The following is a 27,731-nucleotide window of genomic DNA, read 5'->3' as shown; positions in this document are numbered from 1 at the left end:
TGTAAATTCCAGGTGCAGGATCACCTGTCCGAATCGGGGAAGTGACAACATCTTTGACATGACCAGGTTTTTGCTTTATTTTTTCCAATAAAATGTGTGCTCTGACTCTTAGGCACCTGGAAATAGGAGCAAGGTTATTCTTAAATGAAAATAAGATTCAACTGGGCTTTATAGTTTCACCACAGTTAATACTAATTTCAACTTTTGGCTTAAGGTCTCAAGGAATATTTTGGCATACTTACTTGGCACCATTAAGTTGTATTAGATTGCATGAGAAAATTGGAATAGTTTGTGGCCTTGTTCACTGAATCCTTGAAATAAACATAAATATTAAAAAATGCTAAGGAATTCAGCAAGTGCCAGGCTTCCATACAAACGGGTAGTAAGTAACATAGACTTAATCTGTATTATTAGAAGAAATATACTTAAGCTGTAAACTCCAATCTTGGATAAAAATCTTTATGTCTTAATATTTGTTCAGTGGTAAGACATTTCAGGGATATTTTAAACAGAAATTTCTTGAACTTGATTGCCACCCCAAGTACTACATAAGAGCAGTTAAATTGTGTTACATCCTCCAAGAAATTCTAAATTATCCGAACCTAAATTTGTGGTTGGCAGGCAAAGCACTATAAAAGCTTCAAGATGATCAGCCTGCCAGAAAACAGAAATTTTATTTTTCTAAGGCTCATTGCAAATGATACATTGGTACTTAATAAAATGGATTGTGGATTTTGGATCTTTCTTTATTCCTTTACTCATATTCCAAAGAAGTAAGACTGATCACTTTTACCTATGACCTAAAAGGTTAATATTTTAATGTAGTGAACCTTTTTTCTTTTTAGCTTCTTGAAGTATAGAAAACACGTTATTGTCTGGAAATGGTAGCGGTAACATCAAGATGCTATGAGGAGAGATTATTCTGAAATAGTTTATTTTATAAAAAATGAGGTTAATTTTTTAATGAGCATTAACTAAGAAACTATTATTTTTTCTCAAATAATTTTTCCTGAAAACCTAGACTAAAGAAAAACATCACATTGATTTAAAACAGTGATACATGGCTTCCACAATTGTTGGCAATAATAATAAGTTAAAGAGATAAGGAATGAAGAGTCAGCTAAAAGAAAAAAGCAGGGCTTATCACGTGAATTCCATGCTAATTCTTTAAGATAAAGATAATTTCTATCTGATGGGATAAATGCAATTTATAATTCAATAATGACTCTTGGAAAACATAAATATGCATGTTTTAAAATGTTTGCGTTTGTGCTTATTTTAGTTTTGTTGTTTTTTCTAGTTTTGTTTTTTGAGGGGAAAGGAGGGGGTAAGTTCGGTTTGTTTATTTAATTATTTTTTTAATGGCAGTACTGGAAATTGAACCCAGGCCCTCAAACTCTTTGCATCCTTCCGTTTCACCACTTCTCACATTACAGGGTGGCTGTTGCACTTGCCTTCTTCTGGAATCGTGTCTCTGTTTGGGCAGGAGGAAAGCAGAGAAAAAAGGGTTTTTTTATTCTGAAGTTTTCACATTTTGCTAGATGGGAAACTTCTCTAGTAGACTTGCCCTCACATGTCGTCAGCCAGAACCAGGTCCTATGCTGCTTTAAGACCAGTGAATGGTGAATTAAATGGAGGGAGGAAGGAAATGGTGAATTAAATGGAATCAAGGAAGATTTAGAACAATCACGATTTAGCCCCTGGGGTGGGAATAGGGGTTTATCCTCCCAGAGATCAACAGATTCTGCCTTCCACCTGAACAAGTTGTGCTTCAGCTAGCAGGGGGAATGGGACCATTGAGTAGTTAATGGACAATATGTGTTGCAATAAATATTTACCTGGGAAGAACTATATTTGTTAAAATGAATAATTCATGTCATATGCTATCCCCAGTTGCATCTTTATATATTTATTTGTATTTGTTTGGCAAAATTAAATATGAGCAATTTCTGATTCTTTGCATCTAGTTGCAAATGCATAAATTGCTCTACCTTGTTAGTTCCAGTGGGAAGGAAAATATGCAATATTGAAAAGATGCATTGTTTTCATCAGCTTTCTTTTTTAAATGTAGGGCTTGCTCTTATAATTGCAGAGGAAATTCAGATGTAACTATGTTCTCTGTCTTTTCTTAGGCCTGAGAAGATAAATATGAATTTAGATTCCATTCATCGGTTAATTGAGGAGACACGGATCTTCCAGATGCAGCCAACATCAGTTAAGCCAGTTTGTGACCTGGTAGCGCCTGCCTCATCCCCCAGGGACACCTGTAGCTCCTGTTTCCCACTCTATGGGCTGCAATCTCATCCCGCTCACAAATTCTGTGCTCGCTGGTGCAGCACCAGCGACTGGGATCTCTGTGAAGAACTCCGTCTGCGGGAACTGGAGGAGGTCAAGGCCAGAGCGGCTCAGATGGAGAAGACCATGCGGTGGTGGTCAGACTGCACTGCCAACTGGAGAGAAAAGTGGAGTAAAGTTCGAGCTGAAAGGAACAGCGCCAGAGAGGAAGGAAGACAACTCAGAATGAAATTAGAGTTGGCCATGAAGGAACTGAGTGCCCTGAAAAAGCAGCAAAGTCCATCACATCAAAAGGAGGAGTTGGAAGCAAGGGTTTCCCAGGATCCGAAGCTTGCTAGTTTCATAGACGTGGCGTATGCACAGAGAGACCCATTTCAAATTGGTCCCAAAATGTGTGAGTCCATCAGAGAGTGTTTGGGAAAGAGAGAATTTCCTACAAAGGAGAACACAAATAGTAAGGTCAGAAAAAAATCCAGAGGCACCCAGGGACTATGTGTGTATTTGAACGCCACACGTGGTAACGGGGAGGGGAGGGAAACAGCCATCCAGCGCTGGCTGTGCTTGCCTGTCTGGGCTGCGGTAGCTAAGTACCACGGACGGGCTGGGCAGCCACAGACATGTATTTTCTCACAGTTCTGGAGGCTAGAAGTGTGAGATCCAGGTGTCAGCAGGGCCGTCTTCTCCCTGTGTTGTCACGTCGTCTTTTCTCTGTGAATGTCGCCATCCAAATCTCCTCTTCTTACAAGGATACCATCACTAGGCCCACCCTAATGATCTTATTTTAACTTAATTACTTTTTAAAGACCCTATGTCCAAATATTGTGACATTTCCAGGCACGGGATGGGGAGGGTGGAGGTTAGGACTTTAATGTGTAAGTTTCAGGGGAGACAGAATTCAGCCCATATTACTGATATCACTAATATTTTAGCCAAAATTAACCCTGTATTTTTTTTTTATGTTAGAAGAAAATGTTTAAAGAGATTTCTCTCTGTTTATCGTAGTAAGCTACTGTTAATAAATTATCCATACAGTAGTTTAAACATCTCCCAAGGGTTGGGACTCTGGCTTCACAATGAATTCCTGTAAAATGGGTACCATAGGCAAATGCATACCATAGGCAAATGCATCTAGGGAACACTTCACACCATCCACTCCTGGATTTTCTTGGTATACTTTGAATCTTGAAGTTTCAGAGAGTTTTGTACACGATAGAATTTTTAAAACTTTAATCTAGCAGTTTGTACGTTTATCTGTTGATGAAACATCCGCCATATATTTTTTTAAAATCTTGTAAATACTATTAACAACTCATGAAATATACTTTGCAAAATTTAGGAATTCATGTTATCTCTTTAAATTAGTTTATATTTTTACCCCTTTCTATTTAATTCCATCTGTAAAAACATAAAATCGGTATCTTGCTCTTATATAATTCCATCTAAAATGTTAAGCCTTTCCGTGATGTAAGGGATTTATGGTAGTTATAACATAGATCCATTGTAAATGAAAAATTTTAAAAGGCTGCAGGGAGCTGTATTTTATTACAATAAAGTAGAACATAGAAAGGAAAAAAGAGCCTGAAGAATATAAGTTAAAGTTGGGTCATACAACACTATTCGAGAACGATAAATAAATGAAAATATGAATTTGATTCCGAATCATTACATTTAATTTTCTGCCAAAAATATGTTTTCTTCATGACTTTTCTACATTAGATTTTTAAATTCAACAAACTTGTTTTGTATTTTTTGTCTTTCAGGAAGAAGTTTCAGTTATTGACCCACTAAGATTAAATGAGATGAAACTCAATCTAGATTGTCCTGATTTATTCAAGAATGGTGGTTCTGAAAATTGTGCAATGAGACCTGGATTAAGACTGCAAGCAATAAATCTGCCTCTGGAGAATAGAGTGTCTGAAATTTCGGCTTTGCAGGTGCACCTGGATGAGTTCCAACAAATCTTATGGAAAGAAAGAGAGTAAGCACTAATCATTGTCTTCTGTAACTAAGTCTGACTTTCAGACTTGAAACTGTTAAGTCTAGTAAACTGGACCTTTGATAATGTATTTCACCTATAGTTAGTCATTAAGTACTAATATTTAAAAATGAGTTTGAAATTTATATTCACTTTTTTAATTTTAAAAAGTAACTTATAATACCTAGTGTTTAATCATTCTTTTATCATTATATTGTTCTCATCATCTTTGGTAGCTTCACCTTTATTATGTTTGAAATATTAATGTATGTGTTTCAATAGCCTGTGTATTATCTAACTTTTACAGCATTAGTAGATTTCAGTGAGTCAATAAAAATGAGTAGATATGTTAATATTCATAAAGGACAGCTCACAATTTTGCAATGTATTAATTGCAAAAAAAGATGCTTTATTCATAGACCATTTGTGTTATAGAGGAAGGTGAACTAGACTTGAGATTAAATCACCTGGATATTCATCTTAGTTCTAACATATTCTAGCTATGATAGTGGTTTGGCCAAAAGTGTACTATTGTCAACTGTGTGAAAATACGGATAGTGATGACTGTTTTCCAATTATCTATTGTTTTATAACAAAGTTTCCCAAACAATGCTTTTACTGAAGCAGTCACCATGTATTCCGCTCATGAATCTTGAGTGTGTGTTTGAGCGGACAGTTCATCTCTGGCTACACGTGGCTTCATCTGGGATGGCTCAAGGCTGGGCATGACTTCAGGTGTCAGGCCGTTATCATCTGACTCCCATCTTACTCCCGTGTCTGGCAGTTCATCTTGTTTCTCATCTGGGGTCTCAGTCAGAACCTCTGCATGTAGCCTATTTGTGTGGCCACTTGGCTTCCTCACAGCATCATGGTTTGGCTAAAAGTGAATATCTTAAGAGCACAGAGAGAAATATATGGTATTTTAATGACCTTGCTTCAGAAGTCCCATAGCATCACTTGGCCTGCTTCACTGAATTCTCATGAGGATCAAACACAAACAATGTCTGGGAAAGTGGCCACTAATATGAATTACTTATTATGTTATTTTGTTGTTGTTGTTCCTTCATGATTCCCTAGAAAATTATCGGCATTGTGTAGAATATTTGATGTCCTTCAAAATATGATCCTCAAATCTGAAAATCATTATTTGTCCATTTCCTTATTTATAAGGCTTCTAAGGGGCAGAATAAAAAAACTGGGAGTGATGGATATCTATCACAAAGCATGAATATAATTATATATTATATAATGGCTTCAGCTTTCCAGTGGATTGAAATAGTGATGGTATGCACACAAGCCTTTCCCAATGTAAGCTCTTTATCTGCCAATTCTCTTCTGTTAGCCAGAAGTCTCTCACTAGTCCCCCTGAAATTTATTCATGCCACTAATTTCCTTTTTCAGATTCTTCGTCTCTGCTTCATCATGTGAACAGGCTGTGGTAACACAAGCGTCTGTGGTATACAATAAATATTTATTATTCTGCCATCAAGTGTAAATTTCCTAAAAGAGGCAATCACCATTAGTAGAAAAGAGAACAAAAACATATTCAATTTTATGCCTGTACCCATATTAACACTTAATTTTATCTGGAACTACAGGTCTCAGTCAAGTTCTAACCTCTGGGTTTCATTTCTTGAAGGATTTAACTTTTTAGGAGTTACAGACTTCTCTCCAGCCCACTCTTCACAACACTGACATAACATAATCGGAGCAAGGTGAAAATGCTATTTCCTATGGGTAAACTCCCCAAGGAGCCAGTTTTAATGATACACACATGTATCTTTACATTCTGACTCATATACATGGACACAGACATGTGTATTTGACTTCCTTGGAATAAATGAACAATTCACATAGTAAGTAACTCCTCCAGTTCTCAGCAAGTTCAGTGCATAAACCATAGATGGGCTGAGAATAAGAGGGAAACGGGCCCTTTGTTTCCACTTCGCTTTCTCGCTCTTTAGGAAACAGTCCCACGGGTGTGACGTGTCCATGAATTAACATCAGCCTGCAACCCACAGGAGGCGGTTGGAAAGCCTCTTTTCTATCACAAGAGGATGTTTCCCAAGGATACAGTATGGGCTGCTTCTATAAATCTGTCTAATCTTTCCAATTCTTCCCCCTGGAATCTCCGCAAGTGGGTGGCTGGAGCTGAGAAGATGTGAATGTAATTTTCCCTCTGTTCCCAGCTAGTGGGAAACTTCTCTTGACTAGAGCACATGAATCAACCTCGAGAACTCAGAGAATCATTTCCACCAGCCCCCTCATCGAAAACACTAACGTTTATCTGTGGTTTATACTCTGAGTAGTGTTCAGTGTGGTGAATAATTACCCAGTATCTGGAAACTGTTCATGTGTGGAGAATGTGTGTACTCCTTATCTCTTAAAAAAAAAAAAAGAAGACTTCCCAGGTAGAAAATTTGATGTGGGGGTGTGAAAACTGGTCCTCTTATAGAGCCAGGTGTACCTAAACATTTAGGAAGAGGAATTTTGGCCAGATCAGATCTGAAGGAGGACGGTGAGGTAAACTGATTTGATGTACTCTTTCAACATTTCGAATTAGTTCTAAAATTAAACTACAGATGATACTCACATCCCTTAGAAAATGTTTGCTTTGTGTCAGTTAATCTAAGCTTTAACCTCTCCTTCAATTTTATTTTCTTAATTTGTTTTCGGTATTAGAGCAGTAAGCTTCAATTGCTTCGCTTCACTAAATGTTGTGTCTTTTTTTTTTTCTCAATGAAGTGAAATTTTGAAATCTTGGACGGTACAGCAAATTGAAAATACTCATAGATTGCATAAGATAGAAATAATACATACCTCAGTTAACATAATGAACAAATTGCATGCAAGTCTGGTTAATTTTACTTGATTTAACGTGGTTAAAGGCTAGAAAGTTGGGTCTACTTTATTCACTGTTACTAATGGTGTAGATGGTAAATCTTTGCCATTTTAAAAACATCATTTGCAGTACTTATTTATTTTTCTAGCTTTATTGAAATCTAATTGACAGATAAAATTTGTGTATGTTTAAGGTGTACTACGTGATGTTTTGATACACACATACGTTGTGAAAGATGGGCAGCACAGTCAAGGGAATTAACACATACTTCATATAGGTATTTGTGCGTGTGTGTTGTAAAAACACTTACGATCTACCCTCTTAGCAAATCTCAAGTATACAGTACTGTGTTGCTAACTACAGTCACCATGCTGTTCGCTCATCACCCCTTGGCCAGTGTCTCCTCGCTTTCCCCACCTCCAGTCCATGGCATCCACCATTAAGCTTCCGCATGTAAGTGAGGTCACACAGTACTTGTCTTTCTGTGCTGGCTTCTCACTTAGCTTGATGTCCTCCAGCTCATCCACGTTGTCTCACATGGCAGGATTTCCTCCTTTTTTTTAATGACTGAAAGTTTTTTTTTTTCCATTTTCTTCATTTAGTTTCAGAAGGACAAGTGGACTCTTTCCACATCTTGGCTATTGTGACTAAACCTTCAGTGAACATGGAGATGCTCATTGCCCTTGGCTGTCATACCTAGAAGTGGGCTGCTAGATCACATGATAGTTCTGGTTTTAACTTTTTGAGAAACTGCCATACCTTTTTCCAGAATGGTTGTACCAATTAATATTCCTACCTTTTCATCTCACCAACATGTTATCTCTTGTCTTTTTTGTAACAGCCATTCTGACAAGTATGAGGTCATTGTAGTTTTTATTTGCTATTTTTTGATGGCTAGTGGGGTTGAGCACCTATTCATATACTTGTTAGCCAAAATGTCTGTTCAAGTCCTTTGCCCATTCTTTAGTTGGGTTGTTTATTTTGCTATTGAGTTGTGTGAGTTCCTCATATATATTGGATATTAACTCCTTATTGGATATATGGTTTGCAAATAATTCCTCCATTCCATAAGTTGCTTCTTCGTTTTGTTAATTGTTTCTTTTTCTGTGCAAAACCTGTTTTTGTTTTTTTTTTGTTTTTTTTTGGTTGTTACGAGCTTAACAGTATTCTTTAAAGTCATCTCTTTTCTAATTAAATTAACTATGTATGGCTTTGGCAAATTTGCTGAAAGATGCTGAAAATGCTGAAGGATGCCGAAAATGAAAGACATTGAAAGACTTTACTGCTGAAAGATGTAGCTGTAAATAGTTGAGAGTGAAATCGCAAAATGACAAGTATGTTGCTAATTAAAAATATATTTGTAAAAAAATTATTAGTTATCATTTAATACTAACTAAGTTTTGGACTAACAGAAAAATGAATATCTAGATGTTACTATAAATTAGTTATTTTTGTCTGGCAAAAGCATTTGACATTAATAGACCTTTAAGAAAATAAAGATTAGATATTTTACAATGAAATTTCCCACAGTTCAAAATGATTAATATTTATTGCCAGATAATAATGTTTCAAGAATTTTTTAAAAGTTTATATCATCATTTTAAAATATTCTATTTTTTCTGAACTTCGTCTTAGTAATTTTGTTTTTTTAAAGAAACTGTGCAAAAAATATTCAATGTCCTTTAGAGTAAAATTTTGTTTGCCTTCTTGTAGTTCAAACAATATGGTGATAGTTTAAATTTCAGTTATAAACTTAACTGTATAATTAATGAATTTTGAAAATCTCTCTAAAATGTAGAATAAATTTATTAGACCAAAATTAAGGATTTAGGAGTGCCCTCCGCTGCATAAATTGAAGTGTGCAGCATATTTATGTCCTAATGACTCCTTGCATAAACAGTCATAAACCTTTTTTATAAAGCTGTATGAAAAAACATCCATGCATCATGTTGCTATTAAATACATTTTTATGAGTTGACCATTCTGTCACTCTCTGACTAAATTGTACCATTTTAAATAATAAAATGCATAATTTTCTTTTAGTAAACGAATCAATGTTATTTTATTAAGATGTGAGCTTAAAGAGATAAATAATGCTATAGTTTAAATATTACTAATTTTCCTTTCAATAAATACAATTGATTATCTGTTCACTTGAATATACTTTGCAAAATTCTATTATTATTTTGTGAACTGGCTTTGAATACTTAGTCTAAGTTTAGATGGAATCTAGACATAATTATACCTTTAGAGTGTATCTATATTTATATGTAACTAAAATTAAAAATTTAGTAGATGGTTTGAAATTTTTTTCTTGAACTTCTTATAAAACCCTTGAGGGAATAGTTACCCCAGTAATTCTGATGACATTTTTGAGGATCAGCATTTATCCTACAGTAATTATAAATCATTTTATGGTAATCTCAGCTTTTTTGCTAACATCATTTGGTTTATTAGCGTGTAATGTTAAAAACTTGACACTGATTTCTCAACATGCATAATTTTGAATTTGTAAATTTTAAAATGTAGACTTTTCTCATATTTTCCAGTATATTTTTATATTAGTGTATTTAGAAATATAATAATTCTAAAAATTAATTTTGAGAAGATTTATCAGTGTTTCCTTCATTACACAATGTAGTTGATTAATATCCTTTAATAAAATAATTTTATTAATTTAACATATTCCTTTTCCTTTTTAAGATTTTCAATCACTAACAAAAAAATTATCTTGTTCTGCTCATGTTATTCTAATAAATCAAAATCATAAATACGGTGACTCTTAAACATACTAATGAAGTCCCAAACAGTACAATTTTGTTATATTTTTCAACTGAATTTACAAGTTCAGGTCAATACTCAATTTCTTTTAAATATTCAAATATGCCTTATTATCCAAAACTTTAAAAATCAAATGCCAAATATAAACCGTATTTTAATGTACAATAGCTTTTACATATTCTTTCTATATTTAACACAAAATGTTAGTGTTTGGCTGTTCATTATTTCTGTACTTAATCCAATTTCTTCACTGTTTCTATATTTAATGTTTTAATTCTTGAAATCCCAAACACAGTCACTCAGGACAAAAGTCACACCGTGAGAAGCAGCTGGGATGTCATCAGCTGGCTGAGTTTGTTTCTCTGTCAGAATTTTTGGCCACGGTTGTTAGCCTGGAGCTTGGACTCCTACAAGAGTGTTCCTAGAACCTAGACTTCTATACTGAGCCTTTCCTTTGTTAGTTCTGATACATTTGCTGTGTTAGTAAGGGATTCCAAATTCTGGTCCTATAAACAGTGCTGGTAATTTTTGTAACCCAGGTCTTTTGACGTGAAGTTAAACTGTAACAACAAATTCTTTTTTATCCCCTTTCAATTTTATGGCTTGATTCATGCAAGTATAATTATGTAACACCTTAATGGGCTGCTTATCTGTCAATTGGATTAAACTAATATATTTGCAGCCTAATTCTACTTTAAATTACTTTCATACAATTGCTACCTAGAAGATTCATATTTCTTATAAATATGCAAATGGCATTCAATTTTGATTCTGGGTGTGTCTTCTAGCCTGGTGGGTATGTTCCTAAGATCTTTCTAGTGACGTAATCATTGAAATAGATCCATGTGTGTATCAGCTGATTATAAATACAGTAAGGCTGTGACTAACAACCACAGACTCTTAGAGACATGTAACAATCAGAATTTATTGAGCTGAAGCCTGTGAGCCTCTGAGGTTTGGATACTCTGAACGAGGTCCTGCAGGGGAAACTCAGTTATGATTCAGGGCTCTTTCCTTCCCCCGGGGAGCAATGGGCCAGCGTGGGTATGTACTTCTTATAGTAATGGCCTAAATATAAGCAAGTAAGTGCAGCTGCACAAATGCTTTTCAAGCCTTCGGCCACGTTGCACCCACTGGCATTTCACTGGTAACGTCAGGCACATTTTCTATTTCACCATGTGTTTCACCACTAACTAACATGTATCACTGTTTTACTAATTTCTTATATTTTATCACTGTGTTTTTCCAGCCCCTGTCCACCATCTGGTCTCTAAATTAAGTCTACGTATCTTTCATTTTTGTTCTTGCAGCATCCCCTTTTAAATATCGTTTTCTATATCAGATATCTTTTGCTGCATTAAAAAAATAATAATAAAAATCCAGTGGCTTAAGACAACCGTGTGCTTTGCCCAGGTGGCTGCAGGGAAGGTCCGGTCGGCTGACCTCCACAGGGCTTGGCTCCTGGGCGAGGCTGGGCTCAGATCTGCTTCATATGTTTATCTGGGGACAGCAGTTCCTGGGAGAAACTGTTTTCACTCTAATGGCTGAGGCATAAGAGACACGTCACCACACAAGTTCTTTTCAGACTTCTGCAATCTGTCACGTTGGCTAATGTCGCGTTGTCAAAGCCTAAAATCCACAGATGGGGAAAGCAGCTCTGTCCACGGAAGTAGAGGAAAGAGAATGAGTATTTTCTAACAGTAAGCTAGTCTACCACACAGATGAGGACTGGCCATTTGCAAAGGTCAATATATGCTCATAACAACCAGAAATGAGCAATTATTTTCAGTGACTCACTGTAATAGATTTGTGGGCATGGGAAAAAAAAATCAATGATTGAGATATTAAAGGACTAGATTTTAATCCTAGTTCTGACACTTATTCTATAAATAGAAAAATTAATTTCAATTATTTTAAATAATTGAAATAAAGATCGCTGTGGAATCGCTTTCTTCAAACAAAATTGCAAATATTTAAAAAGTGTTTTTATATCTCCAATAAATGATTGACTCCTTAAATTGTTAGGTGGGCTCCTTGGTCTTTCTGTTGTATCAAAGGATTCTTCATTCACATACAGTCACAATGTGAAGTTGGATAAAAACCATGTTAAAATTGCAAACATAAATATCCTCCTATGTAAGGAAACAATAGGAATAAGAGGCATTGAAAAAAATGCATGAATAATACACGAGAAATCAGGCAGAAAGCCCATTATTTTGCTACTGGCAAAGCTGAATTAAATATGCTTAAGCTACTGTAAAGCCAAGTAGCAGAATAGCAAATTAAACCAACTCTAATATTTGTAATTTTTAGTAAGCTGGAAAAAGTTTTCTGTCAGGATGATGATCATATGCAAATATCAAAAATTGGGAAAGTAGAAAATCTAAAAAAGAACTAAAAAAAAGAAAAACCTAGAATTGATTGCATTCCTAAAATTATTTTTAAATTGTAAGGCTCTTTTGCTTTTAATTTCTCAATTTAGGATGCGCTTATCTTTGGAAAAAGAAATCGAGCGCCTGGAGTCAGCTTTGTCTGTGTGGAAATGGAGGTATGAAGAACTGAAAGAATTAAAGACAACAGATGTGAAGGAGGTACGGAGACATGCGACACAGAGAAAGCACAAAGCTGCTTCTCTGTTCAGATGTGTGACCTGGTGCGCAGAGGGCTGAATAGACAAGAGGAAAGGAGGTTAAAAGATTGAATTCTCCCCATAAGAGGAATATTTGATGTTACATATCAATAGTGGACTCAGTCAAACTCAGGCCATAAGAAATCTTGTTCTATATAACACACTTTAAAAAACTGAACTATATTTGGTTTACAATATTGTGTTAGTTTCAGGTGTACAGCAGAGTGGTTCATTTATACATATATATGTGTATGTGTATATATATATATTTTTTTTCAGGTTCCTTTCCATGATAGGCTATTGCAAGATATAGACTATAGTTTCCTATGCTATTCAGCAAATCCTTGTTTTTTATATATAAATTAACACATATTTTCAACAATCAACCGCATGACACAATTAACCGTCCGTTCCAGGCATATGTGAGGGGACAGACAGTAGAACATGTCATTATATCATAGCATCTAGGATAAACAACTTTTTCTCATTCTTTTATAGAGCATCCTGAAAGTACTCATTTATCTTAGGTGTATTTCGGTTCTTTGCATTTTGGCATTATAGTTACTTAGGATCAGCCACTAGACTTTGTATGTTTCCTTTGCATTTTCATTGATAAAATGCTGTCATGAGCACTTTCCATGTCAATGATTTATTAATCTTCATTATTTAAACATATTAATTGTGTGTTTTCTGTGCTCTAATGCACTGTGCTAGGTTAGTTTATGCGATAGAATGGTGAGCAAAGCTAAGCACACTACTGAGCAAAAATAATGGCAAGCTAAACACTCTCAAATGAGTTGTTTAGTTTGTGTGTGTGCTCTATACGCACATACATGTGTAAACACACATGTATGCACACGTGCAAACCGTATGAATGCTGACAGCTGTCTAAAGAAGCTGTGTATCTAAATCCATCATGTCGTTGTGCCTTAACCTAAAACTCTCTTCCACCAGTTGTGTAAACAGTGGTAAGTGGTGTGCATCTTGGTTTATGAAGTTCCATACGAATGCTGCTTCAGGTTTGTTTCCAGCAAGTGATACAGTGTAGAGTCATGGACTCAAGTTTGCTGAAACCACATGAGGAAGTGTTCAAGAACCTTAGTTGCCAGCACTTGCCTTACCGATGGCTCTCTGCAGGCATCGCAGTGTTCAAAGAGCACAGTAACCATCACCCACGGGTTCAGAACTAGTCAGCTGTGTCGACTCTGTGGACCACTGAGACTTGAAAGGAGGGGGAACTTTCCTAATGCTCTTAGACAAATATCTCCTGCCTAAAAATCATTTATTAATGAAAGTTGATTTCAGTGAGAAAAACTCAAGGTTAGTTTGGGAACATTTCTCAATGAGGGGGAAATTAAACAAAGCTAACAAGCTAGATAAGTTTATTTCTCACTTACGGACTCATGTTATATTGTCAGAGTGCTTTTGTTTCCAGCTTGAAGTGTTGGTATATACATACCAATGTGTGTGAACACACATTGGTATATATATAATGCGTGCGTATGCACACACATTTGCACTTACATATGGATTCATGGTATTTATATTCACAGGTACCATACTGAACACGATGTCTTTGGGTGTGAACGTTGACAGTAAATTAATGTTACACAGGAAAAGTAGTTCCCAACACAAAAATGATGTTATGCTTAGATTATATGTGTATTTTCTTTACAATATAACGGGTTCTAAATCTCACTAAGAAAAGTAATTTTTAAGATAGAATTTATCTTAATTAAAATCATGTATTTACAGTCTTTTGCCACTAGTGGGCAGTGCAGACTTGATAACATCAATTTAACATTTCCGAAGCAACGGGAAGCCATGGTTTTTGAGTTGGTTTTAAAAAATCGGTATGTATATTTTTAAATGTTTTCTATTCAAAGATGATATTTTGGGGTTTCAAATTGGTAAATGTCTACTTTAAATTGCTTTAAAAAGTTTTATAGATGATAAAAAACAAAACAAACATAGCATTTTACAGTGTAAATTAGGTATATATTTTGATGTCCATATAGGAATATATATTAATGCATATGTGATCCTTTTACTAGATAAAAGGATAGGGTTTGGGGGACACAGAAAACCTCAAAATTGTTGTGGGAAATTTAGTCAATTATTTAAACTTTTGAATGCATGTTTCAGTTAGATGTACTACAACTTTGAACAATGAATAAAAGTGAGAATGAGTGAGAAAGAGTTTTTACTGTAGATGATGGAAAGTTAATTTAACAGAAATTTTTAAAAAAATCATTGCTTGAATTATTTCTGTGATATTATTAAAAGTATTTATTTCCACTTCCAGAAAGGAATTTGTGATAGTCATAGAACCTTCTAGAAGATACATGGTAGATACATATATTCAAGCTATGTTTATAAGATATTATGGAATGCTTTAAATTTTTTAAACAATAAATAAAAATACTTAGTCACATGTACTTTTAATATAGCTTTGTTTAATTGTTTTAGAATAGATTATAAGAGAACAAGGATCTTATGGCACATTTAGAAATGGCATTGTACAGTAATTATAGGTGTGAAGTATTCAAAATTCCCATCCAGTGGGTTGACAATCAGAAAATATTGTCATAATAAATCCTCTGGAACTTCATGTGAATTCTCTTTCTTTCTGTGCTTCTCAAAAATTCTGATCAATGACCTTTCCTTTCACTGTAGTTTTTCATCTACAAAAATCTTTGAGTGCAGTGTAATTCTTCTTTTAGATGCCTGAAACTTACAAACAAATACATGCCTGGCTAAAAACTCTGATGGAAAGATTAGCAACAGATATGCTTAATAGACCAGGATTTTTAAAAATGTATTTGAAAGTCTGGTATTCTTTAGAGGGGAATCATTCATATTAAATCACTGGCATTTAGAGAAGAGTAAATATGAGAATTTAATTGTAAAATCTAATAAGTATTCAAAATTCAACCAAGACAATGAGTAGTAGAGATGGTTATATTCAAAACGCTGTTCCCATGCGGACTTTAATACTTAATCAGCCTTTCCTTTGCAAGTTTGTAAATATTGATTTGGAATTAGATTATGAATGCCAGGTGCACTGTAATGATCATTTTTATGAAATCTCATGATCTAGAGAATCAAATATTCAGGTAAGTAATATCGATTACAAGTAATTATGATACCTTGCTTTAACAATAAATGACTGATTCTTTACATAATGAAAGATTCTTTTTATCACATGTGGAGAATACTGCTAACATTTTAAATTGGTCTCAAGCTAAAAAATGAAATGTAACTCTTAAATCTTTCTTTGAATATGTTGTGCTTTTTGTTTTGTACCTGATATCCTTTTAAGCATTTTATTAAGAAATCTTCTATCTTTTTGTGATAATAACAATGTTCCTAGTAGTTTAAAATTTACTGTCTTTTTAAAATAAATATTTATATTAAATATACATGGAGACACGGGCTTCATGGGGCCTCTTTATGGTGCTAATAGCTGACATGAAAGCCTTACCTGAAACACCGCAAACGCTTTTCTGATTTGGGTGAAAAAGGTTAGACTTAAGAGTTACATGTAGCTAAAATTCGACACAGTTGCCTTCACTTTAAAAAAGGTTGTGTCCTATGGGAGCTACTCTGCATAGGTAAAGAGAGGGTCCTTAAAGATACTTACTTAAAATAGGTGTATGGTAGAATATTAGTAGAGTTGTTAGCCCAAAGCTAGTTAAAAGCGGTGTCATATTGCTTTTGTGTGTGTATGTGTGTGTGGCTTAAAGGAAATACTCCCTACAAATGATGAAAACCATTAATGCCTCTTGTCAATTCTGACTCCAAACCGTAGCTCCCATCTTCCCTTCCCAAGACGGAGCCATCCCATCTCCTCTCCTTCCAGGTTTCTTGCTCAGCACTGCAGACCTATTCATTTTTCCACCCCAAAGTATCAAGGGTGATGTTTCAAAAATGTAAATCAGATCATAATATCATTTCAGTGACTTTTCTGTAGAGCATGGATGTCTTCCTAGTAATTTGGAAGTCCAAGGAAATCCGGGTCCAGCCAGCCAAACCACTGGATGTTTACAATCTGTGGGCACTTGATAATGAAGCCCCGCTTTCTATGCCAACTGCTCTAACATGCACTGCCCCAAATTCCAGCAGACAGGACCCAGCTGACAATTATTTTTGACTCACGTGATTTCTCAGAGAACAGCCTCTCCTTCTCCCAGTGACCCTGCTTCCCCTGAGAGCTCAGAGGTCGTGCAGCTGGACACTCTGCATCAGACCAGAGATTAGAAAAAGGAAAGAATAGGGGGTCCTGTGGGGATGATTTACACGGGTCCAGCTTGGGAGTAGTGCACACTGCTTCACTTATAACTCACAGGCAAGTACTCATTTCCATATACGTACGTGTGTGTGTTTGTGTTTATATTTTCTGTTTCCCTGGAAACCCTGAATTATACCTCTGGTCCGTGCTGGCTTTTTTCGGTCTACAGCAGTCACACAGCAACTCTTCCACCCCCGTCCACCAGTCACATCTTGCCATTAACCTCAATTTAAGCTTCACTTTATAAAGAGGAATGGTTTTAATCCAAAAAAGCTTCCTTTACTATTTTCCCTCAAGGAAATGCACAAGGTTTCAAAAGACCTTATCAACCAGGTAGTTATTTTTGTGTTTGCTAAGTTTGCCTTTCCCATTGAACTGTCAGCTTCACGATGAAACAGGTCACATCCGCTTTATCCATTTCCCTCTATGCAGTGTGACAATCGTGGTTATAATTTGTGATGACCAGCGCTTTTGTCTCTAGCTCTGTATGCTTATACTTCTGAATCATGGCTATGGCTCTCGTTGAAATCCTAGTCTTGTCTTTTATCACCTGATGGGGCCACAGCTCCACATCCCTGAGGATTTTAGATTTTCCAGGGCACTGGAGTGAACTTCACCCCTAACATCCTATTCATCTTGAAAATCCGTTCAGCTTGTTCTTTGCAAGACATAAATTAGCTTATCAGGCCAAAGAGTGAGGCTGATAAAATCCCACATTAGAATTCTATAAATGTAGGAGAACAATGAAGCATATGGGACATCGCTCTGCTAACACAAGTGCCTTCAAGACCTTTTTAAACAAACGTAATTAAGAATAATGTAAGCACTAAATTATCTACGTCAGAATTAATTGAACTACTAGTGGGTAATTTATAGACATTGCCAAGGTAACGCTAAGAACACCGAGATGGCTTACTTAACTCTAAGGCTTTTGTAAGTACTATGAAAGGAAATTAGGCTACAGAGTCCACTTTCCTTGTTGAAACATAAAACGATAAAGAAAAAGACCGGCTGAAGTCGGATGGCTTAGCCCCTGTTTAGTTTAAGCAACACCGTTTTAAAATGTAAAACATAGCACAAAGGAGTCAGCTGATACTTAATCTATCAAATGAATAGTTTGAAAACGATGATACAAGGAAGTGGAAAAGAGATAAAAGATAAGGTCTCCATGGGAGTTACACAATGGTGATGGCTCCACGTAGTGGGGGACGTTCTGTCTGTGAAACATCTTTATTTTATAATTCCAGGACATTTTGTAGGACATTTTCTGGTGATGCATGCCTCATAAATCCAAAGATTCTGGTTTTATCGTTTCCTATGAGAGATCCCTATACAAAGATATTCAGTTAACACCATTCTGGAGATAAGGACCCTCCTTTCAGTAGACAGCATTAGGTTTTGTTGCCTGAGGGTTTTCATGTTGAAAAGGAGATTGGATCAAGGCACTCTGCTCACCTCACCCCTGCCGTCTACTGACACCAAAGGTGCTGAGTGTACACACCTGAGGGAGAGAACCCGCTGTAGAATAGGAATGTACAGGACACCATTTAAAAAATTCTCTATGGTATAAGAAACCTGGAATGATCAATTTAAGATGGTCCATTCTTTTCATATACATTGTGTATCATTTTTTCACTCAATAAACAACCCTTTTATTTTTCTTCCAAATATATAAAGACAAGGACTCTGGAGTTAGGAGTTCATGATTTTGGGGGCTTTGTAGTGGCATTTTTGGGGGTTGGGGGGAGTTCCAAGTATTTTAAAGTGCACAATACCATATTGATAGCTACAAGGAATATGCTGTGCAACAGATATCTAAACCTTACTCATCTTGTATGACAGAAACTTTGTATTCATTTAAAAATGGTTCCCTGTTTTGCCCTCCCCCTAGCCCCTGGTAGCCACCATTCTATCCTCTGCTTCTGTGAATCTGACGATTGTAGAAATACCTTACGCAAGTGGTATCATGTTGTGTTTGTCCTTCTGTTACTGACTTATTTCATTTAGCATAAGTTCCTCTAGGTTCATCCACATTATTGCAAATGGCAGGATTTCCTTACTTTAAGGCTAGATGAGATTCCATTGCATAGATATACCTTATTTTCTTGACTCATTCACCTGTCAATGGACATTTGGGTTGTTTCCCATATCTTGACTGCATAATAATACTGCTGCTGAATAATGCTGCAATAAATGTGAGGGTACAGATATCTCTTAAAGATCCTGATCTCAGATATTTGGGCTATATACCCAGAAGTGGGATTGCTGGATTACTTGGTACTTATATTTTTAATTTTTGAGGAACCCCTATGCTGTTCTCTATGGCAGAGATTTCCAATATGCCCCCTTAACCACACACACACAAGCCTTCGCAACTGTCAACATCACTCAACAGAATGATACATTTTCACCTGTGATGAACCTACACTGACACATCATGATCACCCAAAGTCCACCATTTACCTTAGATTCACTCTTGTTGTTGTACATCCTGTGGGTTTAGACAATTGTATAATGATATATTTCCACTGATATGGCATCATATAGTGTTTTTACTGTCCTAAAAATTCTGTGTGCTCCACCTAATCATTTTTTGTGCCTCTCTGTCTCCAATGCTTGGCAGCCAGTGATTTTTTTTTTTCCAATTATCTCCGTAGATTTGACTTTTCTAGAATGTCATATAATTGGAATCATATAGTATGTAACCTTTTTAGACTGGCTTCTTTCATTTGGTAATATGCTTTCCTTCATGTCCTTTCATGGCTTGAAAGCTCATTTCTTTTTAGCTCTGAAGAATATCTCATTGCCAGGATGTACCACATGTTTATCCAGTCACCTGCTGAAGGACATCTTGGTTGCTTCTAAGTTTTAGTAGTTTTGGATAAGGCTGCCATAAATGTCTATGTGCAGGGTTTTGTGTGGTTTTCAGTCTCTTTTCATTTAATTATTACCCCCTGCTGAAATGGGTTCCTGTCTTAGATTATTTCATAGATCACTGAGCACCCTCTAGACAGCAGCATCTCAATGAGGCATCATTGGGATTGTGTCCAGGATAGCAGCTCCAAGTGCAGCAAGTTGTGGGGAAGGAAATGAGTCTAGCTGCTTTGAAGATGGATGTGGTGGAGACTCGGAGTGTCACTGACTCCTCTCCAGGGCTGTGGTGCTTCCTGATTAGTACCAGGAGTTTTAAAGAGAGCTAGGAAATCATAAAGACAGAAGGCTCCTTTAGCTGGTGTTTTAACAAGGATCATATGGGAGAACTGAAAAGGCACAGATGACATATTGGAACAGAGTATTCTTTGAAATGCACTTTAGAATGTGTAATTGTCACTTGAGGCAATTTTCCTTTGTAATATAGTTCTGAGGTTACAATCAAAGCCAATGGAAGATATAATTCTATATTCACACGAAATATCTTCTAATACATACAAACTGAGGTGCTGATGAAATCTCATGAGAGTTCTCACATGGATCATCTGAATATTATTTTAAAAATAGTAAATAATCTTTTAATGCAGTTGTACTGAATTCACAGAATCCATTAGATTCAACTGAAAATAATTTTTGTTAAATATACATGTCCAGGTCTCTCTTTAAGATTTTGATTTAATTGGTTAGGAGTGCTTATTCCTTATCTGTGTTTTTTTAGCTCATTATTCTGTTGTGCACCTTAAATTGATACTTTTGCTCTAAAACTTGAGCTAGACGGGGTGGGTGACCATGGAAACCCCTAAAAACCAACTGTGATAATTTTATGTTAAAGATCAACTTGGCTTGGCCACCGCCAGGTGCCCAGATATCTGGTCAAGCATGACTCTGGGTGTGTCTGTGAGGGTGTTTTTGGAGATTAACATTTGAATCAGGAGACTGAGTAAAGCACGTTGCCTTTCCTAATGTGGGTGGGCCTCGTCTAATCACCTGATGGCCTGAATAAACAAAAAGTCTGACTCCTGTGTAAGTGTTAGGGAATTCCTTCTGTCTGAGTGTCTCTGAACTGGGCATCAGTTTTTTTCCTTGTTTTAGACTTGAATGGAAACATTAGCTCTTCCTGGCTCTTGAGCCTGTTGGACTGGGGCTCTCGTGAGCCCTTCTGGTTCTCTGGTCTTTTAACTCAGACCAGAGCTTTCACTGCTAGTTCTCCTTGGTCTCCAGCTTGCTGACTAGACTTAGATCTTGGGAGTTGTCAGCCTCCATAATCAAGTGAGCCCATTCCTTATGATAAATATCTTTTTGAAAAATAAAAATATATGAAATTATGTGTATCTTGGTCTGTTTCTCTAAAGAACCTTAATACACCAGCCTGACTGAAAAAGCCATAACCTGACCAGATCTGCTCTCTGCAAGTCCTGGTTTCTTTCCACTCAATGATTTTTTTCCCCTTTTGCCAGTTGCACTATTGGCACCAAATGAGCTATATGTACTCCTAGTTAGTAATATCAGTTATCAAATGAAGTGTGTAATACTTTATATATTTTATGACTTTGCTCACTTTTGGCCAATTTTCCGTTGTTCTGACTTTTTTTTCACTGTATAGATGGCTTTTGCTGATTCTAGATACTGCATTGTTTGCACAAAAAAGGCACAAAGTCCCAAAGAAGAAAAGCAATTCTGTCAGCTCTTTGGTTGTGGGAAAGGTTTGTACAGGTCAGGCTCCAATCTCCAATGATTTAGAGAACGCCATATGTTAGGGAAGAGTAAGAGTGTATTAAATTTCAAGTCACCAAATTAGTGGAAAATCATATAAGATGGAATGTTTCCAAGAGTAACTTAATTACATTACAGACAGCATCGTATGCCTACTTCCAGCACCAGTATTGACAGAGAGAGTTTAAGTGTGAAATGCTCAGATTCACTTGGAATCACATTCTCACTGTTAAATTATGAAATACACAGGAGTGAGTGAGTAGGATTTTTGATTCTTCCCAGAATAAGGGTTCCAGGGAGACAAATTACAAGGTGAGAGCTTACATTGTCCTTCAGATCGTTCGATTAAGGACACTCCTAACAGAAACCCTTTGTGATGTAAAATTAAATTAGAAGGCATAATTGCTGTCATTCTTTTAATTCAAATAATCTTTGTTTTTTGCATATCTTAACAGCTTTATTGAGATATAGTTCACATACCAAACAATTCCTTGTAATGAGTAAAATTCAGTGGTTTCTAATATATTCACAGAGCTATGTGACGGTTACCACAGTCACCTTTAGAACATTTCATCTGTCCAGAGAGAAACTTTAGATCCCTTGGCATTCATTTCTTATGTATTAGTGATTACTTATTAGTAATCATGAATGTAATATTATAGATTTACCTATTCTGGACATTTCGTATAAGTGGAAATTTGTGACTGGCTTCTTTCAACTTATGTAAGTCTTTGAGTAGAGTTTCCATAATCTGCCAGCCTACCAACTATTCCTGTCCCAAACTGGTTAAGAACATAAACATGCTAACTATTTTATGGCAACCTCATTTAGGAAAAGAAACATATTAGGACGTGTAATTTTCCGTTTCCCATAATAAAAAATATTAACATTTAGGGGCTTTATGCATGTCTGAAGCAAGAGGTAAACACTTTAAAGTAATATTTTCCTTAAATGAAACTTTGATTTTGATAGAAGGGCAGGTTATTAAGAAACTAAAACTAAGTTGGATAACAAAAGCATTTCCATTTCTAAGGTTTTGCAGAAATATGACATTCTTTCATTAATACCAAAGTTGGCACTAATTTTTTACTTGGTGACATTCAATCACATACTTTAGCTCCAATAAAATGTATGCAAACATGTGTATTTAATTCTTCCTAGTTTTATACTATAGTAATTATGTGCAGCTACAGGCAGTATTTAATTAAGAATTAAACCATGCTAATCCTTTAAAAACTCTGTTTTTCTAAAAGTAAAAATTGAAAACACATATTTTTCCCCAAGAACTTTGATGTTCTATAATTTCTCGTTCTTTGTGAACTAAAGGACTTGGGACTCTTTGAGTGTGTGTATGTGTGAGAGAGAAACAGAAACGGAGAGAGAGAGAACTTAGAGAACAATATTCTGTGAACTTTAAAAGGCTTAAAAGGAATGATTACAATGGTATAACATTCAAACGTATATCTTGAAGATGCTTCTATTCATGGATAGGAAGACTCAAATCCTGTCAAGATGCTAGTTCTTTCCAACTTGATCTATAGACTCAATGCAATCCTCAATAAAAGTCTGAGCAAGTTATTTTATGGATATCAACAAACTGTTCTAAAGTTTATATAGAGAGACAAACGATACTGAAGGAGAAGAATCAAGCTGGAGAATTAATGCTACCTGACTTTAGGACTTAGGAAACTACAGTAATTAGGACAGTGCAACACTGGCAGAAGAACAGACAAATAGATCAATGGAATACAATAGAGAACTTAATAGACCCACTTAAATATCGTCAGCTAATCTTTGAGAAGAAACAAAAGCAATGGAGCAAAGATAGACTTTTCAACCTGTTATGCTGGAACAACTGGACATCCACGTGCCAACAAATAAAAGAGAATCTAAACACAGACCTCACAACTTTCACAAAAATTAACTCAAAACGGATCATAGACCTACATGTAAAACACAAAACTATCAAAGTCCTAGAAGATAACGTAGGAGAAAAGCTGGGTAACTTGAGTATGGTAATGCTGTTTTAGATACAGCGAAAGCATGATTTTGATTGCAGCAACTGATAAGCCTGATTTCATTAAAATCAAAAACTTTTGCTCTGCTAAAGACATTGTCAAGAGAAGGAGAGGACAAGTCAAGGACTAGGGGAAAATATTTGCAGAAGACACATCTGATAAAGGGCCATTTTCCAAAATATGCAAAGAACTATTAAAGCTCAATGATGAGAACTCAAAAAATCAGATTGAAAAATGGGCCACAGACTTTGACACCTCACCAAAGATGTGCAGGTGGCAAATAAACATATGAAAAAGATGCTGTCACACCCTATATCATCAGGAAAATGCAAATTAAAGTAATAATGAGGTACTACTACACACCTGTTAGAGTGGCCAAGAGCGGCCAAAATCCAGAACGCTTCTGACAACACCAAATGTTGGCAAGGATGTGGAGCAGCAGGAATTCTCATTCATTGCTGGTGAGAAAGCAAAATGATACAGCCACTTTGGAATACAGCATGGTGACTGTAGTTAGCAATATTGTATACTCAAAAGTTACCATGAGAGTAGAGCTTTAATGTTTTCACCATAATAACAACAAGGTGGTAATTATGTGAAGTGAAGGCTGTGTTAACTAATCTTATTATGGTAAACGTTTCACAAAATGTATATGTATCAGATCATCACACTGTACACCTTGAATTTATACAATGTTACATGTCAATTATGTCTCAATAAACTGGAAAAATATACAAAAAAACTTTAAGGCACATTTGATAGTTATAAATGATGGAAAAAACAGACTTGTTCTTCATTACCTGCTTTGAGCAATTTGATCTTGATGTGTATGGATATGATCTCTTTATCTATCTTTGTGCTTGGGGTTTGTTGAATTTCTTAGATCTATGTGCTCATACTTCTTATTAAATTTGGAAATTTTCTAGTCATTTTTTTTTTTTTCAAATATTTGTCTCCACTTCTTTGTCAGAGACACGGATTATAAACTTGTTAATAGCCTCTTGAAGTTGTCCCACTGTTTGCTAATTGGCTCCCATTGTAGTTCTGCTGGGGTGCGCCTGCGGAAATGTGCTGGAGGGCTCGGAAGGGCATACATGGAACACCTTGATTGTTCCTGAGTTTTCAAATGTTCTTCTCTCTGATTAGATTATCAGTGTTTGCTAATTTCCTTCCCATAGAGACTGGACAAGTGCTGTCTCCTTCAGTGCTTTTATTTCAAAGAGAGTTTGCAGGTCCTAAAGAAGCACATCCCTGGGTTATAAAGCTGGCAAAAGCCTGGGAAAAGATTGATATCTCAAAGGGCTGAGAAAGAACTTACAATCACTATTCATTTTGGTTGTTTTCAAAATAAACACACTCTAAGACAATGAAAGCCAAGAACCAGTAGCCACAAATAAAGCCTTCTAAAATTTAGTCAGGCTGAGGGAAGCGTTAAGCCCTTTTGGTCCCTTCTAATTCTGTCGTCTTTGTTACTTCTGGGCCAGTTTCAACTGATTGATTTTTCTCCTCTTTAGGGACCCTGTATTCTGTTTGTCTGCATGACGTGCAGTTTTTGACTGGACTCCTGTCATTAGAAAATATATCTTGTGGGTGGTGCTGAATGTTTTAATTTTCTAAAGTTATTTTTGAGCTTTGTCCTGAGATGTAGTTTCTTCACTTGGAGATATTTTTATGTTTTCTTGTCTTTAAGGTTTTAAGCCTTGTTAGGTGAGACCACAGGAGCATTTCGTCTAGGGCTGTATTTTCCTACGAAGGCAAACCATTCTGAGTCATTTCCTAATGGAAATGTGAATTATGAGAACTTCCACATCGGCAGTTGGGAATGGGAATTATTACTGGCCATATCTGAGTTCTTGAGAGTGCTTCTTTTCATTCTTTTGAGGTTTAGCTTTCTTTCAGTTATGCTCAGATCACCCCCTGGTGAGTCCTCCGCAGACCTCCAGGCTTCCCCTCCGCTCTGCTCCCTCCTCTCTGGTGCTCTTGTGGGAGGTAACCCTCAGCCCATGGCTCCCCGCTCCACCCAACCTCAGGGAGACCATCAGCCGCTTCCTTGCTCTCCCTCCCTACTCTGTGAACTGAAACTCTTTCCACGTAGTAAACTGGGCAGTTCTAGGGCTTTTTTTTTTTTTGTTTGCTTTCCATTTCCTCAGGGATTGATTGATAATCAATGTCTTTACAATTATTTCTTCTATTTTTCTTGCTTTTTAGTGGTTTCAGGTGGGCAAATTTGGCTATTGTTACTTCATCTTAGCCAGCAGTCAGTATTGTTTTGATTATATATTAGAAATATGATTTTTTCATCTTTTTCCCTTTTAATATTTTAAAAAGCAGTTTTTATATGGAATTTGGGTTTATATGTGCTTTGTGAATGCTTTGATAAGTCATGATAATCTGTTTTAAAAGAATAATCTTATATTTTTATTAAAAATATTTTCCATTTTACTGAATTAAGAGAACAAAGGACATTACCCTTTTTCGTCCTGTAATATTTTGTTTTTCACATGATTTCTAAGCTGTTAATCTTTCTTCCTTTTATTAATTTATCAAGAGGGAAATAATTTCAGTCTTTCACATAAATAGTCAAATTGGTTACTTAGATTAAAATCTAGTGTATCTCCCTCCTTTTACATAAAATAAAATAATTTGAGACCTGAAAGACTGTCTAAGAAAAGCTTAGCAGGACCAGGTCCAGAACACAGCTTTCCTGATGCTTTTCCAGTATCTTTTTGATCACTCTGCTGTTATTCTTTCATAAAAAGGCTAGAAATTGTATTTGGAGCCTACATGATGAAGAAATACAATTATTTTGTTTTGATTTAGTATCTGAAGTTGTTAGAAGTGGATAACTCAAAAGTCAGGGGGGAAAAAAGGAAAACATTTCTAGATTGAAAATGGAATAAAGGAAAGTGACCAATTCCCGTTTGTCAATCATTGTACAAAATAACTTCTTTCTACTGATCAAACAAGTTGGCATAAACATCTCTCTCTACATATATATTATACAGATTGAAAAATACCCACATAAAGAATTATACTCCATTGTATTCTCTTATTAGGTGTTTTATTTGAACTAAAATATGCTAGTTAACCTCTTCATGAAATACAAATTAAATTTCTCAGATGAATATTCTCTGCAAGTCATGACTAATCCCCCATTGACCACTGCGATATCCTTTATAACCTCGTGGATAAATGTTAAAAATAATAAATAATTCCTTGGGACTCGAACTGGCTTTCCCTTAGCCTTTGAGTGACTCTGTGGACAGAAAACAGCTATCAGCTAAAGGGTATAACCTTGGATAACTGAAGCAAGTACTGAGCCTGCACTGAAATGCTACTGGGAGAATGAAGTTGTATGACAAAACGGTGGTTTCCAAAATGACCTTTTGAATAATTTCCAATGGTCACGATAGGGATGTGTTCTTTTTCATACTTTCGGTTTATAATTTTATGACTTGATGTAACTCTTGGATGGGCTACCATTCATCGTCATCCGCACACCCACAACCATATGCAGAAGAAGAAGTCAGCTTCCCATTACATGTACATTTCATGATTTCCATATAAAAGACTGATTATGTCTTTACTAGATACAGGTTCTGCTACTGAATTACTAACAACAAGAAAACTATTGATTAATAGAGTCTGTACTTTAAGAGAAGTCAGAAATCCTTATACTGGACTACTTTCCAAGTAGGTTCATGCACAGGGGCAGGAAATAGAGCTTATAAGCAAGGGGACTGCTATTTTTTAGACTTGATTATGGAAAATTTCAGCTATATACAAAAGTAGAAATAATACTATGATGAGCCCCAAAGAACCCCATCAGCTATATTTAATAATTATTATCTCTTGGCCAATCTTTTCTACCCCTACTTCCCCATCCCCATTCCTACTTTGCATTATTCCATCTGGAAGTATTTTCATATGTATCTCGAAACATAAGGACTCCTCTGTGTTAAACATAGTAATGCCATTTTCAGGCCTAAAAAAATTAACGATAATTTGCTTTATCAAGTATTCAGTGTTCAAAGGTCTAATTTTCTAATAAACATCAATTTTATTTTCACAGATCGCTTATTAGAATAAAAATTCAAATAAAGCTTAGACATTTTCATTGGATATGTCTTTTTAAGTTTTAATATGTAGATTTTTCTTTATATTTATTTCTTCCTGTCCTTTATTAAAAAAGGAAAAAAAAAAAAGCCAGGCATTTGCCCTGTGAAGTTTTATTTTGGATTTTGGAGACGGCAGCC

The 27,731-nt window shown here is 35.8% G+C and overlaps 1 protein-coding gene across 2 annotated transcripts in view; it reads left to right on the top strand.

The window, feature by feature from the left end:
• The window catches only part of CCDC102B (coiled-coil domain containing 102B), a 186,156-nt gene that overhangs the window by 29,339 nt on the left and 129,086 nt on the right, over window positions 1-27,731 (top strand). For both annotated transcript variants that reach the window (XM_014565855.2, XM_032470648.1), the window contains exons 2-4: window positions 2,133-2,754; window positions 4,056-4,273; window positions 12,376-12,484. In XM_014565855.2, coding sequence (XP_014421341.2) covers window positions 2,149-2,754; window positions 4,056-4,273; window positions 12,376-12,484 — 933 coding nt within the window. In that variant the 5' untranslated portion in view covers window positions 2,133-2,148. The remainder of the gene's footprint in view (window positions 1-2,132; window positions 2,755-4,055; window positions 4,274-12,375; window positions 12,485-27,731) is intronic.

The sequence above is a fragment of the Camelus ferus genome, chromosome 30 (assembly GCF_009834535.1).
Source record: "Camelus ferus isolate YT-003-E chromosome 30, BCGSAC_Cfer_1.0, whole genome shotgun sequence".
Classification (NCBI taxonomy): Eukaryota; Metazoa; Chordata; class Mammalia; order Artiodactyla; family Camelidae; genus Camelus; species Camelus ferus.
This window is presented reverse-complemented; position numbering and strand designations above follow the sequence as displayed.